This window comes from Rhinatrema bivittatum, chromosome 3 (assembly GCF_901001135.1).
Source record: "Rhinatrema bivittatum chromosome 3, aRhiBiv1.1, whole genome shotgun sequence".
Classification (NCBI taxonomy): domain Eukaryota; kingdom Metazoa; phylum Chordata; class Amphibia; order Gymnophiona; family Rhinatrematidae; genus Rhinatrema; species Rhinatrema bivittatum.
In genome coordinates, this window is record NC_042617.1 from 120,446,653 (window position 1) to 120,465,294 (window position 18,642).

At 40.0% G+C, this 18,642-nt stretch overlaps 1 protein-coding gene across 1 annotated transcript in view; it reads right to left on the bottom strand.

Moving 5' to 3' along the window:
• Positions 1 to 1,030: 1,030 nt before the first annotated feature.
• MDH1 (malate dehydrogenase 1) overlaps positions 1,031 to 18,642 on the bottom strand; it is a 41,651-nt gene continuing 24,039 nt past the window's right edge. The window contains exons 5-9 of the mRNA XM_029593665.1: positions 14,176 to 14,298; positions 6,658 to 6,834; positions 4,717 to 4,830; positions 4,267 to 4,356; positions 1,031 to 1,365 (exon numbers count right to left, since the gene is read on the bottom strand). Of these exons, the coding sequence (XP_029449525.1) occupies positions 1,240 to 1,365; positions 4,267 to 4,356; positions 4,717 to 4,830; positions 6,658 to 6,834; positions 14,176 to 14,298 (630 nt within the window). The 3' untranslated portion in view covers positions 1,031 to 1,239. The remainder of the gene's footprint in view (positions 1,366 to 4,266; positions 4,357 to 4,716; positions 4,831 to 6,657; positions 6,835 to 14,175; positions 14,299 to 18,642) is intronic.

Here is an 18,642-nt window from a genome sequence, read left to right on the forward strand (position 1 = left end):
GAGTGGCACTGAACAATTTGTGGAGAACTTGTAACATCTGGGACAAGGCTCCTGCTGCCCTACTTTATTTATAAATAAAGTTATAAACCTGTTAGGTACAGGGAGTAGCAGTGAAATTTAGTTTGTCTCTTCTTCCACTCCCTTGCAAATGATGGTTGATTATTTTATTTGTCCTTCTTTATGGTTTATAAATGCTAGCATCTTATCTACTTTGAAAATATATAGCAGATAGAAATGCTCCCAGTAGGAGGGCAGGCTAGGAGACATTTATATGATTTTGAAAACTGCCCCTAAACAGCCTGCAGAGGTGCAAGTTTGGGCCCTTTGACAACATGTAATGAAGAGAAAACAACCTGTTGTATTTGAAAGTTAGCAAGTGCAAAGCATCTGCACACCTTGCATTTGATATCGTGCCAAGGGAGGGCAAAAGTAACAGATGTTTGAAAACCTGATGCTTGCATGCTGTTTCCCTCCCCCCACGGCTAGAAGTACAGACTGTGGAAGCTGTGAGGGTGGCACTTTCCAGCCAAGCCATTTTGCTGAGCTTAAAAAAAAAAATAAAAAAAAAAATCACTATTTGTCCACTGAATTGTTCCAGGCCAGTAATTAAAAAGAGCCTAGGTGGGATGAGCTGGTGGTGTAGCATCCATTTCAGCTTTTTCCATGGCCCATGGTGTTTTGAGAATGAACGGATGTGGGAAAATGATTTCTGAACTCTTCCAGAGGTGGTTCAAGACCACTAATGTACGGTAGTGAGGTAAGCGTACACCACTACTGTGCTACAGGTGCCTGCACTGTAGGAAATCAATGGAAAGTGAAGATCTGAACCTAACAGCTTTAAAAAAGTATAAAAACCAGCACTGCAAAACTGAAGAGATTTGAGAAATTAAACCTTTTAGCCTTGGACACTTCCAATTCTCTTTGCTCCATGAATGACCTGTTATTTGTGAGACTCCATGCTATCTGTACTGTCCAAATATTTATTTTGGTAAATAAAAAAAACAAAACAAAAAACCACAACAAAACACACTCCCAATTCATGTTTCAGTTTATTTTATTATTGTCTACAAGAACTAACAACATTGCATAACATTACAGCCACACACAATATGTGACCTTTACAAGGTGCATCTTTGCTGGATTTTCTCCTAGAGTGCGCTGCGTTTGGTACTAGACTTAAAGAGAACATTTAACCTTTTTGGGGTTTAAATGCATTTTTATATCTGGACATTCTTCTAGTCAAGCAGCAGAAAGAAACTCAAGTGCAGTCTCCTTTTCCTCTGACAGTTCCTTGGCTGTTAAATCCATCTTCTCACGAGAGAAGTTGTTAATTACGAGACCATCTACAATCTTCCAGGTTTTATTCTGTTTGAAAAAAAAAGGTCACACCCCCAAAAAAAAAAAAACAACACACATTAGTAATGCCTGTGGAATTGTAGGAAACCAAATTGCTAAAACTCATGATCAGGATCACCATTCATGTATGAAAGCAGGAGAAAACCCTTTCCACGTCTCTTATGAAGCGTAAAGAAAAACCTCAACAACCTGCAGGAGCATTAAACACGCAGCAGCGCACGCATGTTATAAAATCAGGCGTAGATTTGTTCATGCCGGGTTGCGCAAACAAATCTTCGCCCGCGCATATGTTTTAAAATCTGCCCCTTTGTGTTTTAATAAATTTACTATGTTATTTTTCAAGGATAAATCAAGTTGGTTTACAATTAAAGGCACTAATGAAAGATCAATAAATTAAACGACAGCATACTATCCATGAAGGGGGGGGCCTTGATCTCAGGACCCATCTCATTTATCCTGGGTAGACACTATACTCCTCCCAAGAACCCACTAGTGACCTACTCAGGGCACAGAGCTGAAGTGCATTAGGGAAAAAAAGTGGAAGAACTCAAGAGGAAAAGGTGGGAAAACGTCAGGAGGTATATAAATCAAACAGTGACTAAATATAATCTGTCAGAAACACAGATATATTATATAAAAAGGGCAGTTTATAGACCGAATAAAGACTAAAGTTAAATTAAGTCAAATGTATTCTCATGCCCTACCACAAAAGCACTCAAGGGATAGAACAAGGTATCAAATCATAACACAAGATAGTTTATCGCACTAACCACTCACAAGCGAATCACATTTTTTTTTTTTTAAAGTGTACTCTGGACAGGATAAAACTGAAGCCCCAGACTTGGCCATGCCTGCTTCAGGAGAGCATTAAATAAGTGTTCTAGTGAAGAATCGTCATATGATCTGGAGGACCACACTAAAGACAGCTGGTAAATGTCACACCTTAAAGGTTGGTGTTAAATTTTGTGTGTTCCAAACAAGCATTTGACCAGGTAAAAAAGGTTCACTCACAGTGACAGTTTCACATAGGAGGCTCAATGGCTGGGAAGGACAACATTCCTGCATCCCTTAGGCAGACTGAGAAATGATCTGCTGACCAACTTGCTGCCTCAGGGCCTTTTTTTTTTTTTTTTGGTGCTGCTCCCGTACCACATTCATGGCATTTAAAACCAGCAACCACGCCCACCACTCAAGAGGCTCTGCACCAAAAATAAACAGATTTGATATTTTCAGATGACTGCCGTACACCAATATCTTCAGCGCGGTCCATATGAACCACACAAAAGGATTCTTCACTATAAAAAATGATATTCACTGGAAGCGGGCAAGTCTTATCACCTCTACCGCTTGCATTCCACCACTTTTTCCATTATGTTTGCTTTTTTTGTGGTAGCGCTTCATTTTAGTACATGAATGTTTAAGCTGCCAGGCCTTCCTCGCCTCAGATGCAATAGGTGGAAGGGGAAGGTACAAATCACTTTAAGGGACTTGTTTGCACAAAATGTGCAAGCTACAAGGACTCCAGTCACCAAGTGACCTTTTCCAAGATAGGTATACTTTTTAAATTCCTCCCTAAGCTTTAGTAAGAAAAAAAATAAAAAAAAAAGAGATGTTCTGTATATTATAGCTTTGGACATGGTTCAAGATCTTGGAGGTGACAAGCTAAAAAAGTGCCAAAACTGGTCTGTTTCAAAAGCTATTGGGATTTCCCCCCATGGCTCCTCTCTCCTTTCTTGGAAACTGACATCCGACAGTGTTGGATTTAGTGCAACCTGGAATGTTGTACGGATGCAGTAAATAGAGATTTCCCCTTCGGCAGGCACCAGTATTCACGGCCGTCACATGGTGCAGCATTGGCAGTAATGGGCCTTTTCAGTTATTCCTGAAACTGAGAAAACTGACCAGATCACCCCGTTCTGTTTAAAATTTCACTGAATAGTGATTTTGTGGAAGATTCAATACAAAAATCTTGCTTGCTGTCAATGTATATATTGCACACATGCATATAGATTCAAATTAATGATTTTCCTCCAGAAGACTAAAACCATTCACAGCAATTACAGCTACTAGTGGACTTCTGCTGTTTTCTGAGATAAGTGTAAGAGACAATTTAATTATTTGAAGCATTGTTATATTTGCATATTTAAAAAAACAGGGATAACTGGTCACATGAGCCATTGTCCAGTTGAATGACCGATGATTACATTTGCCCATATCATTATTGGGCATTAGTCATTTAAACAACTCATGCAGTCCTTTGACATTATTATGATGGTCATTCAAGTCCAGATTAATGCTCTTTTGACGTAATCAATCGCATTGCAGAGTTTGGAGTGAAATTCCTTTTTTAAATATTGATACATGAAATTTTACTCTGGGTTCATTTTTGTTCTCTTCAGTCTTCCCAGGTCTCTTCTTGCCGTTTCTCCTTTGCCCGTCTGATATGGGCAGTTCTCAATGTATTTTTTTTTTCTTACCATCTACCATTAGTGTGGAATCATTTTCTGACAGAGACCATGTTAACGAAGGATATTAGTCAGTTTAAAAAACGTTGTCACGACTTGGGTTTTCAGACAAGCCTTTGGTATTTAGCATAATTCACAATAAACATTTTTCTTTCAGGAAGGAAGGGACTCTCTATGGTGACTAGCTTAGTTGATATTAGTCCTTGCTTTGAATTGCTGTAACACTCAAAGTGTCCTATATTAATTTTCAAGATATTGTACATGATGAAAGTTTGCTTTACTTCATTGACTTTGTACTATGCTTAGAGATTTATTTATAAAACATAACTCAAAATTCACACAACTGAATGTTTGTTGTGGCAGAATACTAGCGAGTAGTAATCGTTTGGGGGAACTGCTTTTGGAGCAAGGTGTAAGCGACAAATAAAAAAAACAAAACAGTTACCTTGATGCAGACAGGGAAGGAGTAAAGCAAGTCTTCAGCGATCTCATACGAATTGCCATTCGAGATCACACCCATGGATACAAACTCCCCCTGAAATGGAAGAAAAAAAAATTGCTTACTGAAGGAGTAGCTGCTCTGTGTACTACAGAAGACAAAGTCTTACCTGCACCGCCCATGTTATGTAAACAGAAAAAAACCAAAAAACCTCTTGTAGTGTCTTTTGGCAGATTTCTCCAAGTCCTTTGAAGTTTCTGACTCGGATGCCGCCAGGTGGAGCCCCATTCCCCCCACTGCAGTGACTTCTCTGGAATCGGGTACATGAGGGCTGCATAGTGCACGTGTACATGCACACATACTTTTAAACCAAGGCCTGCATCTATGAAGTCCCCTCTATTTAACGGACTTCACATTAAACAACTGAAAGTGGCAGAACCGAAACATTACACTTACCTCTGGCGTGCCAAACCAGATGTCTCTCACATGATCACAGATGGCTTTGGCAGCAGACATGGCACTAGACAGCTTCCTGGCCTTTATGACCGCAGCCCCGCGCTGCTGCACAGTCTGCAGGAAAAAAAAAAAAAAAAAAAGTTAAGAAATTGCTGATTGTCCATTCCAACTGCTTGGCGATGCTTCCAAAAATAGGCTCAAACGTACTGTAAAAAAAAAAAAAGATTACTACAAGAATGCAACACTCTTTGCTAAAACATGGGCATAAAACTAAGCTGAGTACAAATATAAACCAATCAGCATCTTTACATTAGTAGTACAGGGAGCTTTACTAAAAGCTTTAACACCTATTTTTGTTCGTGTTGAAATGAATAAACTCCCCACAATGAAGCAGCTAAAAAAATAAAATAAATAATTTAAACGTGTGGATGGGGGGTGGGAACATCTACAACCAGGAAAGAAAGAAAACTAGTAAGATCTCCCACCTTTCCTAATTTTTTAATGAGCCTTAAAGCAGAGAACGATAACTGTTCTAGTGTCCTGGGAAACAAACAAGATACAGATCTGCAGTCCTTACACATACACTGCTAGGCTACTGTGCTGCTGGAAACACAGTAGGCAAGCAGCAAACAGAACAGGTTGATAAAGTATGCCATTTTCTTAAGTATTAGTGAAACTACCCCATCTAACATTTTAACTTAATAGATCAGGTACTTCAACAGAAGCAAACAGAATTCCCATATCTTAGGCACCTTACAACAGAAGTCTCTAGTTTAGAAAGAGATAGTTTCCATTGTATACACTTGCCAAAGTAATCAAAACCAAGAGGAAATTGAAGGAACAGATGATAGCTAGCCCTTGAAGACTTATTTAGCAGCCACCAATATTTGTATACTTTATTCCCTTCCCTATAATGGGAAGAGAGATCCCCTAGCTGGTAGCCCTAGAAAGGCAAGAAAGAGGGTCTAGTGGCAGATGTATCCCAGTGAAATGGTAAATCTAAGAAAATTTCAGACCAGTATGCTTGTATCTTGCAACGTGCCCAACATCCCTATCCCACCCAACATCTTTCACGGCCAAGAAGATTCATCTTCTTTGGTAAGGTATAGATGAAAACAGTGGCACAACAACTTGCAACCATTTCCTTAGCTGGTAACAAACAGTTACCTTTGTTACTTTTATGGATAGTTTCCCCCCACCTCCCCCACACTGACTTATTTCCCACCTTTTGAACTCAAGATCAAAGGATCTTTTCTGCCTGAACTAGAACTGCCTAGCACCATTTTGAATGTCTAACATGCTAATACAGCCTTACTGTTAGGAAGAACTTTGTACAGTTTAGTCACGGCTCTTGATTTAATTCAAGTTTAGCCCTTATTGTACACCTCCTTCAGCTACTGATGCGAATCTACACTGCTATTCTAATGTTGTGCCCTGCCTTGGGTGAATTTCTTATGCAAAAGGCAGGTAATAAAGCCAAACAAAGCTCAAGTAGAAGTGCGTATTCTTTTATACCAGGGGCTGGTAACTTGCTCAGACTACATACAGTTGCTTTAACCTCTTACCCTTCTCCCTTTAAGGGGGGGGGGGGGGGGCGAGTCTTGGGCTGCAGATCACAGTTCCACGAGATTGCCTATAGTTCAACAGGGCAACATGGGGCTCTCATCTGTAAATCAAGTTACAGCTGCTAGCCTGTCTGCTAAAATATTATGACATCTGTTGCCAGTAAGAACCTCCGTCCACTAGGGCAGAGCATACAGCATGTATCCAATTACAAAAACATTTTTAGTCAAAGAAAAACTTAAAAAAAGGCTAATGGTGTAGACCCTCCCCCTCTACACCATATCCTATTTTTACATGGCTTGCTAGAGTTGCATTTATACTGCTTCATCAATTCACATCGTTACCAGTCACTCCTAAACACAGAGACTTGCTTCTTACTGTGATAAAATCGCCCTTAAGCCAGGTGTCGTTCTTCACCGCTTCATAAACTCCAATCTCTTTCCCGTGCAGCTTGACAGTGGCATGGTTTGCATCCGGATACTGGGTGGAGGAATGGTTTCCCCAGATGATGACATTCTTCACGTCATCAGAAGCCACATTAAGCCTGAGAGCAATCTGGATGGACGTTTAGATACAAGAAAAACCAGACCAAGAACAAACTGTTAGTGAAAATCTAATTTAAATCAAAACCAGCACACAAATTCAAATTTCTGATAGAGAGCAAAAACAGGCAGGCAGTCAAAAAAAAAAATTCTGTAACAAGTCATTTTTAGGCTGGGTGAGACCAAAGATCCACTGAACCCAGTATTCTGTTTCCAAAAGTAGCCAGTCTGGATCACTAGAAGCACCTGGCAAATACCAAAAAGTAGATCCATCTATTGTTGCTCAGTCCGAGTGATAAACAGAGAATCTCCAAGTCTACCTTACAATTGTTTATGACTCTTCCAACAGGAACATTTCCAAAGCCCCTTTAAAAACGGAGCTATGTTACATGCCTTGACCAAATCCTCCGGAACAAAAATTCCACAGCTTGATTTTGTCAATTGGGAAAAAAAAATCCTCTATTTAAATTTGCCACCTGCTAGTTTCATAGCATGCCCCCAGTCCTAGTACCGCCCGAAAGAATAAAATAACTGTTCCTCCCCGCTTTTATAAACCTCTATATTCCATCTGTCTTCAATATGAAGCATCCTACCGCTCAGTCCTTGCCTGCTGTCATGTTTCTATGTTTCATAAGGAAGGGGTTCCAGTCCCTTAATCTGTGTTGCCCTTCTCTGTATCTTTTCTAGATCTGCTGAACCCTTCTTCATATGGTGAGACCAGACCTGTACACAATACTCAAGATGCAGTTCTACTACAGGTCTATACAGAGGCATTATCATAATCTTGTTTTATTCTCTATTCCTTTTCAAATACTTCCCAACATCTAATTTTTTTTTCTCTTTCAGAACAATGATCTGAGGATTTCAACACTGTCCATAGTGACGCCCGTGATCCTCTCCCTGGGTGATTGATTACTAATATGGAATCCAGCATGCTGTGCCTATAGTTAGGATTATTCTGCTCCCCCAGTCCCATAAGTGCATCACTTTGCACTTATCCACATTGAAATTTTATCTACCATTTAGATATCCAGTTCCCTAGTCGCTTGTGTTTTAATTACATTGAATATTCGTGTCTCATTTGCAAATTTTCACTCATTGCTCCCTTTTCCAGATTATTAATGAAGTTAAACAGTGGTCTTGGTACAGATTCCTGGGACACTCCACTATTTACCTTTCTTTTTTGAAAAAGGAGACCATTTAGTCTGCTTTGTTTCCTTTTTTTTTTTAATTTATGGTAAGTTAACAAGTAAAACAGTATATTAAGTAAGGAAATATCACATCAAGGTACGAAACACGTCATATTCCAAGTAATACATAATGTTCAAAAACAAGGAAATGTTAGCTGGATGGACTGAGCTAAATACAAATTAGAATCTCAGATCAAAAAAAATTACATACACAGGCACTTACCCTAGAATCCTCAGGAAAAATCAATTATACAAACAATTACTAAAATCTTTAACTGATCTGTCTCAAAAGAAAAAAACCACATTCCCCTTATAAAAAAAATACATTTGCAAGGAAATTTTAAGGAATAAAGATGCTCCCATACCAAATACAAAAAAAACCCAACCCATTTTCTTGGAGGTAACTGAAAATTTTATTGATTCCAAAAGCAACATAAATAGAAACATAAAATATGTATACATTACAATAGTTAAGAAATCAATACAATTTTTCCTCCCCAGAAATTCCCCCAACCCCCTAGACACAACCATTTTACAGGACTGAAAAAAACAAAAAAAACCCAAAAAAACCCACACTAATTTCTTCTCTAGCAAGCAGATTAAGTATGTGCAGATTCATTTAACTGAAGCCACGTAACATAAGGATGTCAAATTTTGAAAACTTTGTCCAGAGTACCCGAACGAGCTGCAGTCAGTTTGTTAAGGTAATATATTGAAAATAACGTTCGCTCCACCATGGAAACAGATGGGCAATCCCTTGCTTCCAGGAAGCAGTGATAATATTACTTGCAAAAATACTTGCTTATATTTATCCAGTTCCGAAGGGGGAAAAGACAGCCAGCAATATCGCAAATCTTTAGGCACATGACATTGTAATATTACATATAATAAATGCAAAACTGTATCCCAAAAGATATTTTGTAAACCATTGTGATCTTATTCTGGAACGACTGTTTATAAAAAATCCTAAATAAATAAATAAATAAAACATTTTTGTGCAGCCCTACCAAATATGTAACATGGTGCTCTCCTGTCCACATTCCCTCCAACATTTACCCGATATATTTGGGAAAAATCTTATTTAGCCTTGTTGGTGACAGGTACTAGCAACAAAGCAATTTTCAACCAAAAGAGCTGAAATGGAGCTATAATGTCCCATTCCCCCTCTTCGAAAGACCTACCCAGATCAGCCTCCCATGCCTGAATATGTGTAGGTTTAGACTTCAAGTCTCCCAAGAATTGGAATATATTTTAGATATCAATTTAGTACCAGGTTGAGAAGAAAAACACAAACCTTCAAAGAAAGATTTCTGCCCTTTTAGATGCTGCTTAATAGGAGTTGAAGTCACATAATGGATTAATTGCAAGTATGCATAGTAATCCTTCCTAGTCAGGGAAAATGTTTCGCAAAGTTTATTGAAACTCACGATCCCACTTGCATCCCAAACTTGACCAATTGTCTGTAATCCTGGGCGCCTCCATCTTTGAAATATACTAGATGTTAAACCCGGTGGAAATTCACTATTAAACAGATCAGTGTTCCTGCAGAAAGGGCATGAGAGCCTATAAAAAGCCCTTTCCACCGATCCCATAGTTGTACAGTGTGCAAGGTGAAAGTTGAGCAGGCAATGTTCTGCTATGTCTAGGTAGCCAAAATTGGCCCCAGATAGGCACATTATAAGCCTGAGCTTGCTCAATAAGAGCCCACAGTTTATTATTGTCCAACCTGTGCCGATCCACAACCGCCCTTAATTGTGCTGCAATATAACATTTCTTAATGTTAGGGATTCCCAGACCACCCAGTCCCTTGGTTGATATAAAACCTGGCGCGCTACTCGAGGTGGTCTCCTTCTCCAGATAAAACTAAATATCTAGGACTGAACAGTTTTCAAAAAGGCCTCAGATATCGCTATGAGTAAGGTCTGAAATAGGTATAAAAACCTAGGCAAAACATTCATCTTTAGAGAAGCTATCCTCCTAAACCATGAAAGATTGTGTCTTTCCCCACATACTTAAATCACAAAATACCCTATCTGCCAGCAGCTTATAATTTAAAGAGAATAAATCTGTATGTTCACCACTCATTTTGACTCCCAGATATTTGATAGATGTGGGAGCCCATTTAAATGGAAAAGTAAGATGTAATTGTTGGACTTCTGGCAACAAATAAGACATAAGTTCCCATTTATCAACACTGATTTTAAATCCAGAGACCTGGCCATATTTTTTCAGTTCTAACAATAATGCTTGCAAAGAAGACATAGGGTTGCTTATGGTAAAAAGAACGTCATTAGTGAACATGGATATCTTATCGATGTGTCCTGTACCATGAAGCCTGTAATATTTGTGTGGCCCGAATCCTAGGCAAAGAGCAGTGGTGTTGGCTCCATCACCAAGGCAAAGAGCAGTGGTGACAGCGGACACACCTGTCTTGTGCTCCGCTGAACCAGAAAGGGTGAATAACCAATCTTAATACATGCTGCCAGATGCAAAAATAGTTTCTCAATCCACTGGATGAAATTAGCGCCCTAATCAAGTTTGGATAGTACTCTAAACAAAAATGCCTAATGGACCCTATCAAAAGCTCTCTCAGCATTGGCAGACATCAAAACTGAAGGAATTGACTGATGTGCCCACCAGATCAAACCCACTACCCTCCAGAGATTATCAGATGCCATGTGGCCTGGGATAAACCCTGATTGGTCCTTATGAACTATGGCAGGCAGCAGTTTCCACAACCGATTAGCGAGAGTTTTTGCTAATAATTTAAGGTCTATATTAATCAAAGAGATAGGATGAAATGAGCCATATAAGGTAGCATCCTTCCCTGGCTTAGGCAATACAGTAATAGCTCCTCATACAAATGCTGCAGGTAAGTGTGTGTCACCCAGTAGAGAATTAAAGGTCTTGGTTATTAGCGGTACCACTTGATCTGCAAAATCTTTATAGAATTTACCGTGTATCTGTCTAAACCAAGTGATTTTCCTAGTTTCAAATCTTTTATGGCCTGTAAAACTTCTATTTTAGCAATATTTCTATTCAGCAGGTCCCTTTGTTTCATGTCAATACAAGGAAGCTCCACTGAAGATAAAATATTCATCTACTGCTGCTAGATGAATCTTCTTTGTATAATTCTGCATAAAACTGGGAAAATCTATCCCTAATATGGGACATTTTAAAAAGATAATTACCCCCAATATCTTTGATTTTCAAAATTTGGTTCTCCATCCTTCGATTCTTTAGGGACTGAGCTAGAAGCTTCCTTGCTTTATTGCCACCCTCGAAGTAGCGTTGGTTGACATGGTCCAATTGATAAGTTATTTCTGATACATTCAATTCCTTCAACTCCCGTCATACTTTATACAGTTTTAGTAAGTCCTCAACTTTTTTTTATACTGTTTATGGTGGGACTCCAATAATTTTAATTTGTGCCTCCACTTTACATCTAATTCTATTATTTTCTTTGTTCTTATAGCTGGCTCTAGGAAATCTAATGGCCTCGCAATACTCCTTTGAGGCCTTCCCATAAAGACACTGCTGAAATAACCTCAGCATCATTAAGGGCTACATAATCCTGGATCAGCCCCTGCATGTGCGTACAAAAATCTGTATCCTGTAATAAAGTATCATTACATCGCCAAAAACATCTCCCTGAGTAATCTTCTCGAAAGAATATCGCACAGAATAGGGGCATGGTCTGACCAGGTTATTAATCCTATGGATGTACAGGCAACCCTTGACACCAATAATTTATCAACCAAAAACTAAACTATTGATCCTGGAATACAAATCATGTGGTTTAGAATAAAACGAATAGTCTCTCACATTAGTATTTAGAAATCTCCAAATATCTATTATCCCAAGTTTGTGCAAGAATGCTTTCAAACTGGCCCTCTGTTTGAAAGAGACAGCACTTTTCCCAGTCGATGCATCGAAATATGGATTTGAACAAAATTAACGAGTGTAAATATGCCACCAAATATTCATGTAGGTCTCCACAATGTTTATTTTTATTATAACTTCATTATTGATGATTATTTTTCAAAAAGAGGGAAAGACCTCAGCACTGGTAAAGAATATGATGTTTCAAATTCTGAGTGGCCAGTTGTTATAATCACAGGTCTAAAAACCTTTTCTTTTTTTTTTTTTTTTAATGCAAAAAAAATTTACAAAGCAAGTTTAAGATAAGTGCATAATTCATTGGTTTTAAGAAACATAATTGCAAGTCACACAAAGATGAGATTTCTGCAATGTTCTCTCGCCCTAGCTTGGACGACTCTCTACCAGGCTACTATCAAGCTAGGGTGAGAGAACACTGCAGAAATCTCATCTTTTTGTACCTTTCCTCACTCAAAGTCACATCAAATCTTCACTGATGTGTACTGTGCTGTTCGTACATCTCGCTGTGCATGTAAAATAGGCCCCAAAACCCTAGACCACCACCAAAACCTCACCTGGAGTTACTAGCTGGCCCTCTATGGTAGTATAAAGGAGTTGACTACTATGAGAGCTTTATAAAGAGTCTGTCTGTCTCTCTCGGCCAAAAGTGAGAAATGCCTGTCTGGGTACTTCGCAACTTGTGTGTTTCATATATTTTGGGGTGTGATTACTTTTACGTAATACACGATAAAGTACCTATGCGAAGCATTAATATAGCACACAGTGTGGTAACTCTTAAATCATCATAGCTACACCTCTTTTTCTCATCGCAGGCATTATTCATGCGAAAATTATCGCATTTTGATGAATCTAGGCCTTAGTGTGGTCAATATGGGAAACTTGAAATACCTGGCAGATCTCAGCGTAAAGATTCCCTCCCTACCATCTACTCCCAGATAGCTAATAACGTTAATGGATTTGCACTTCAGAAACTTGCTCAAACATTTTTTTAAAACCTTGACCACATCCTCTGGCAACAAATTCCATAGATTAATTGTGCATAGATTGGAAAAGAACCTTAGTTTTAAAATTTGCTACTAGTTTCATGAAGTGTCCCCTAGTCCTAGTACCTGAGAGTAAATAACTGTTCAATACCACTCATTTTACAAACCTCTCATATCCACTGTCTTCTTCAAGATGAAGAGCCCTAACCTATTTAGTTTCTTTTCATCTGGGGTCATTCCATCATCATCCATTTTTGTTGAACCTTTTCTGTACGTTTTCTAGTTTTGCTTGATCTTTGATATGGACAACCAGAACTGCAGATACCACCCCGAGGCATTATACGATCCACCGTCCTCTATTCCCTTTTGACTAATTCCTTATACCCTACTAGCTTGACTCCTGCTGCACACTCATGCATTGTTCATTGTCTCAAAATCCTTTTCCTTAGTGGTAACACCAGATATGGAACTTAACAGAAAAATATCTTCACTATATGTACGCAGTGCTATCTGCCTCACTTTGCACTTGCCCCAGATTAAGATTTATCTGCCATTTGATGCCTACTTCCCCAGTCTGGCAAGGTCCACTTGAGGCCCTAATCACACAAAGAATTTAAGCATTTCAAGGGCATTTTAACTGGGCCTGAAAACCCACATGATTTAAAATCTGCTTCCTGGGGTTTTTTTGTATGCGCAAGGTCAACTGACCACGACTTGGATTTATTGGCCAGATAGACACAAGGCCTAACCTGGTCATGAATGAAATGCTAGCATAAAATCAGAAGCTGTTGCCTTCTCTTGGACACAGGTAGAACTCAGCGTGATGGTCCGTTAAGGCTATCCAGATGCACCTGGGGCACCTCTAAGCAGCTGGCCTACTTCTGACATCTGAATAGAAAAACAAAACATGTCAAAAGAGGGACTTCAAGAATGGAATTCAAGCAAGCCACAAGTGTTGCACATGGTTTAGTAGAGCTAAAACTCCTCCCCCTGCTGTCTTAGCTTCATGAAAAAAAATTGCCAAAATACCTAGGGTACCAACCAGAAAGAAAAGCCCAGAAAGGCAAAAAAAGGAACCATAAAATAATAGTCAGCACAGCAATCTGGCAACTTTCCTCGGGCAAGCAGGTCCAACAGAGGCAGGAACCTGCCCATGCAAGCTCTGGAAGATTTTGCACAGTACACACTCAAGTGACCCAAAGTGTCATAGTTACTGCTCAAAGAAATATATATTTAAGAGAATACCATGAAAAGATACAAACCAGAATTCTCGCCTCTTACCTGGGCTTTAGCTCTGTTGTGATCCAAGCGAGTTAGACAGCTGAAGTTCTCCTTCGGTATAGATGGAGCAGACTTTAAAGCAGTTAGGCAATTAGTGTTTGCTGGATTTCCCACAACCACCACCTCAAAAAACAAACACAAAAAGCTTTAGTTTCTACAGTCAGAAAGAGCAAATATTCTCTTTGCTGGTTTAAACAGGGCTTTATTTATTTTGTTTTCTGGACCCCATACAGTCACCATGTCGATACCATTTATAAATCGAGTCAGAGAAAGATTTGGGGTTTTTTTTTTTTTAGAAAGGTGATGTGACTAAAAATCAACAAACTGGTACAGAGATGAGCCTCTTTGGCATACCCAAAGTTCAAAATGTGAGCAAAACGTGCACTTACTGCTCTGTTCATCACCCATGTCCACAGTTCCTGTACTCTGCTGGCAGACTTGTGCACACACTGCGATTTTCATGGTCTGCCAGCTTGGGTGCAGCTATCGACATGCACATACCAGATGAGCACATTGTTCCCTTAATGTGCTTTTTTTTTAAAATTGAAAATACAATTCACTACTTCTGAAGTATGACCTTGGAACGAAAGCCAATGCAATAGTGTGTCCATTTAAGATTTTAAATAATCTAGCCAGTGTTTAAACTTTATATTTCCAGAAAACAAGTATATGGCTGCATTCTGGAAGGTTTTCCCACATCTTAAAAAGCATGCTCCCCCACTGGCCGGGGAAGTCTTCCAAAATTCACCCTCACCACTTCCTTCATTGTGTTCCTTAACATTCCTGGCCCCAGACAAGAGACCAAGTGTTAGATTATTAATCTGTCCCTCACTACCCCCACCCTAGATGGAAAAAAAGTGTAAAATCCTTTAGTACACAGTGGGTTCCAAACTTGTCCTGAAGACCCCAGCCCATCAGGTTTTCAGGATACCTGCAACGAATATGCATGAGGGAAATTTGCATGCACTGCCTCCACTGCATGCAAATTTATTTCATGCATATTCATTGTGGATATCCTGAAAACCTGACTGGCTAGGGGTCCTCCATGACAGGTTTGAGAACCTCTGCTTTAGTACATCTGGCCACAAAATGTTAACACACATTCTGAAAAATGTACTATTAAAATTCTAAGGCAATAAATAATTTAAAAAAGATGGAAATATAGGTTGTGTCACCTTACAGGGCTAGCACCCATTTTCCTGATAATAAGAAACAGTTCTACTGTTGTTTTGCCCTGTCTACCCTTCATTGGCATCTCTAGCTCTCTGAACACTGCTTTTAATTGCTATGATCATTTTCAGTGGTATTCTTTTCCTTCATGTTAGAAAAAGCAGAGCTCTAGGAAATGAGCAGTAATGCACTGCAGCTACCAAGTAACTAATGATGCCTGGTAGTGCGCTGCAGCATGGGTCAGCCTGGTGATTCAGCAACCGTGCTATGCACTGCAATTCAGAGGCATAGCCTAGTGGTTACAGCAGGGCTGTGCCCCAGGCTTCAAATCCCAATGCCATTCCTTGTGACCTTGGGAAGTCACTTTGCCCTCCCCATTGCCTCTTGTACAAACTTAAAAATTGTAAGCCCTTTGGGGACAGGGAAAATGTACACAGTACCTGAAATGAACCTACTCTGCAGTACCTACAAGGCAGAATATACATTGAAAGACCTGGGTTTGATTCCTTGGCCAGGCATGCCAGAGGATTCAGGGGAGGGAGTCCTACTCATTGTACAACTGAGGTCCCTACTGGCTGAACTCAGGATACAGTCTGCACAGTTTCATAAGGCGCACTGGTGCACGGACCTCCCAGCTGAGAACTGCTACTGCAAAGGATTGGGCTAAGTGAGTCGGGAGCCCCTTCGTCTAGCTGGTTACTTCTGAAGGCTTGTGGTGCAATAGCTCCCCAAAAAAGGGAGGCTGGTTCCCCAAAGGCACAGGCAGTAACTGAGCCAAAAAACTGAAAAAGCAGAACTTGTAGGGACAGAGGTCTAAAGATGTTCATGTGATTTAAGAGGAAGGTAAAACTTACAAGATATCCTTTTATCACTCTAAAAGCCAAGGATACATGTTCCCATCAGGGAAAGCAGAGAAAATGTTATCATAAATACAGGACTGCTGACAGAACCTAATTCCTCTGCTTTGCATTGCACTGCAAGGCTATGCTTCATAGCCCACAACATATATCTATTTAAGCCTAGTTCTTGCACCAGTGACAGAAGTCTTTAACGTCAAGGTTGAAATTTCCACAACACGCCTCTAACTCAGTGTTCAAAGTAAGGCCTGGGGGCCCACCGTAGGCTCCTGAAGACACCTAGCGTGTCTATTGGTTCACATTTCTCCCCAGTTATCATGGAAAAACCAAAGACTTCTGGCACAGGCCAGTGGATGCAGAGGAGGCATCTCAGCGAGCCCGCAGAGGCTGAGGGGCAGACAAGGCAGTCATGGCCAATGAAGGACAAAGGAGCGATGGCGGCAAGGATTTAAAATTTTCTAGCCCACCAAGACAAGGAGGCCCTGACGATCCTGTGCCACGGTCAGCCTCTACACACTCTCCATGCAGACCACATTAAGAGAGGCCGCCACAAGGATGGTGGGGCATGGTTTGGAGGAGGATTCAGATGCGGCTGCTATATGGGAGGAGGCCGATAGGTTTCTGCTGTGGGGAGGTTAGGGGAGAATTGAGACAGCTCTGTACAGAGTGGGGAGCGAGAGCATTAATGTTATTGGTGCGCACTGGTCAGCAGCATTAGCCTACAGGCCTACATGGGAAAACTTGCCAGCCCTCCTCTAGCCTCAGTGGATTCAAAGTGGCCCCTGCTTCAAAAATAAAAAAAAAAAGGATTAGTGAAGGCCATGGCTCTAAGTCTTGGGGATTTTAAATCTCCCTTTTTGCTGAGAACAGCTTTAGTGAATTGAGACGGTCATTCTAAAACCCAATCAATACTCACTGCAGCGGCCAAATCCTGCAGGAAAAATAAACCTCTCCTGCATCTCTGCAGTTTGCTCTTCAGACCAGAAAAAAATAAAAGAGGAAAATATCCAGAGAACTGCAGACTCTGCAACTATTAGCCACAAGTTTCCAGGGGCCCATCCAGCTCAAGACATTAAAAGCTCCCACCCCTCTCCTATTTCTGAATATGGGGAAAGATGCTTAGGACATCTGCCCATACTCTGATTCCCAACTCTTCAGTTTCAGACCCTGCAGAACAGTTCACCCATGAATCACAGAGCAAATTACCTAATGCTAAAGGTGTCAAGAGGCAGAGCACTGCTTACCCAAGTCCTGGTACTGACCCTTTTATAAATCACTGGTACCATTTAAGAATAGTTACAAGGAGAACATGGTTTCTATTTTTGCTTAGTTCCCTGTCATTTTGTTAAAGAATACATTTTGTGACATCAACTCTTAAAGCATCAAAATTCACTTTATGAATAAGTATTTGCATAGGACAGGTCAGGAAAAGAACCAAAACAAAGACTGCAACATAACTGCCCTTACTGACAGACAGACAATCAGTACAGAGGTAAGTTAGAGAAGTGGTGAGAAAGAAAACCTCAATAGCGAAGTTGACAACTCAGCATCTCCTCCACAGATGTATTCAGTCACGCGGCCTGCCCGATGCCCTGTCTCTGCTGGGATATATATAGATATAGAGATATATAGATATATATAGATATCTATATCTATATAACACCCTTTGCAAAGTAGGTGCTAGAATGAGAAAGTGCCCGCCTCTTAGCCAGCAAGAAACCGTGCACACCAGATGCCGACACACATTCAGTACTATTACTTTGCTATGTTGCTGTAGTAACCTTTAACCAGAGTGATGTTTTGGGGCAAACAAAATCCAGATGACAATTCTACTTAAACTAACATTTTAATTTTTTTTTTTTTAGGTAGTCTGCATTTACCTGGCACATTAGAGCAGCTTATGTCAATGTACATAAAGCATATAATAAAATGGCAATGAAGCCATCAGTTAACAATATCACACAAAGCTTCCCATCAAGTCTAAGCATGCTTTCAAATGAAGCCTTTCAGGCCGCCATGTATTAGTTAGTAATATGAGGCACTTTCGTCAAGGTCATGAAGAGAATGGGACGTCACCATGCTTAGTAAAACCTCAATAAGCTGTTTGTCCTATTGAGTCCCTTTTTTTCAAAAGTGAAAATCAGGCTCTTAAAACTGCCTTGTAATATCCGACTGAATTTGAAGAGGAGGTAGCAGTAAAATTTTCAAATGTAATTGTTGTAGAAGATGTTTCAGATGTGCTAGCCCAGCCATTTGTAGCCAACTATGTTGGCCTTTGAGTTCTCAGATAATTAGGTTCCCAACCCATATTAAAAGGCATGTGCTGAATCTTATTTTTGGTGCTGCAAGAATTTTAGGGGGGGGAGTTAAAGGTGGAAGTAGAGAGATTACATGGTCAGATCACAGGTTGATTTTTTTTTTTTGTTTATTGCAGGGGAGA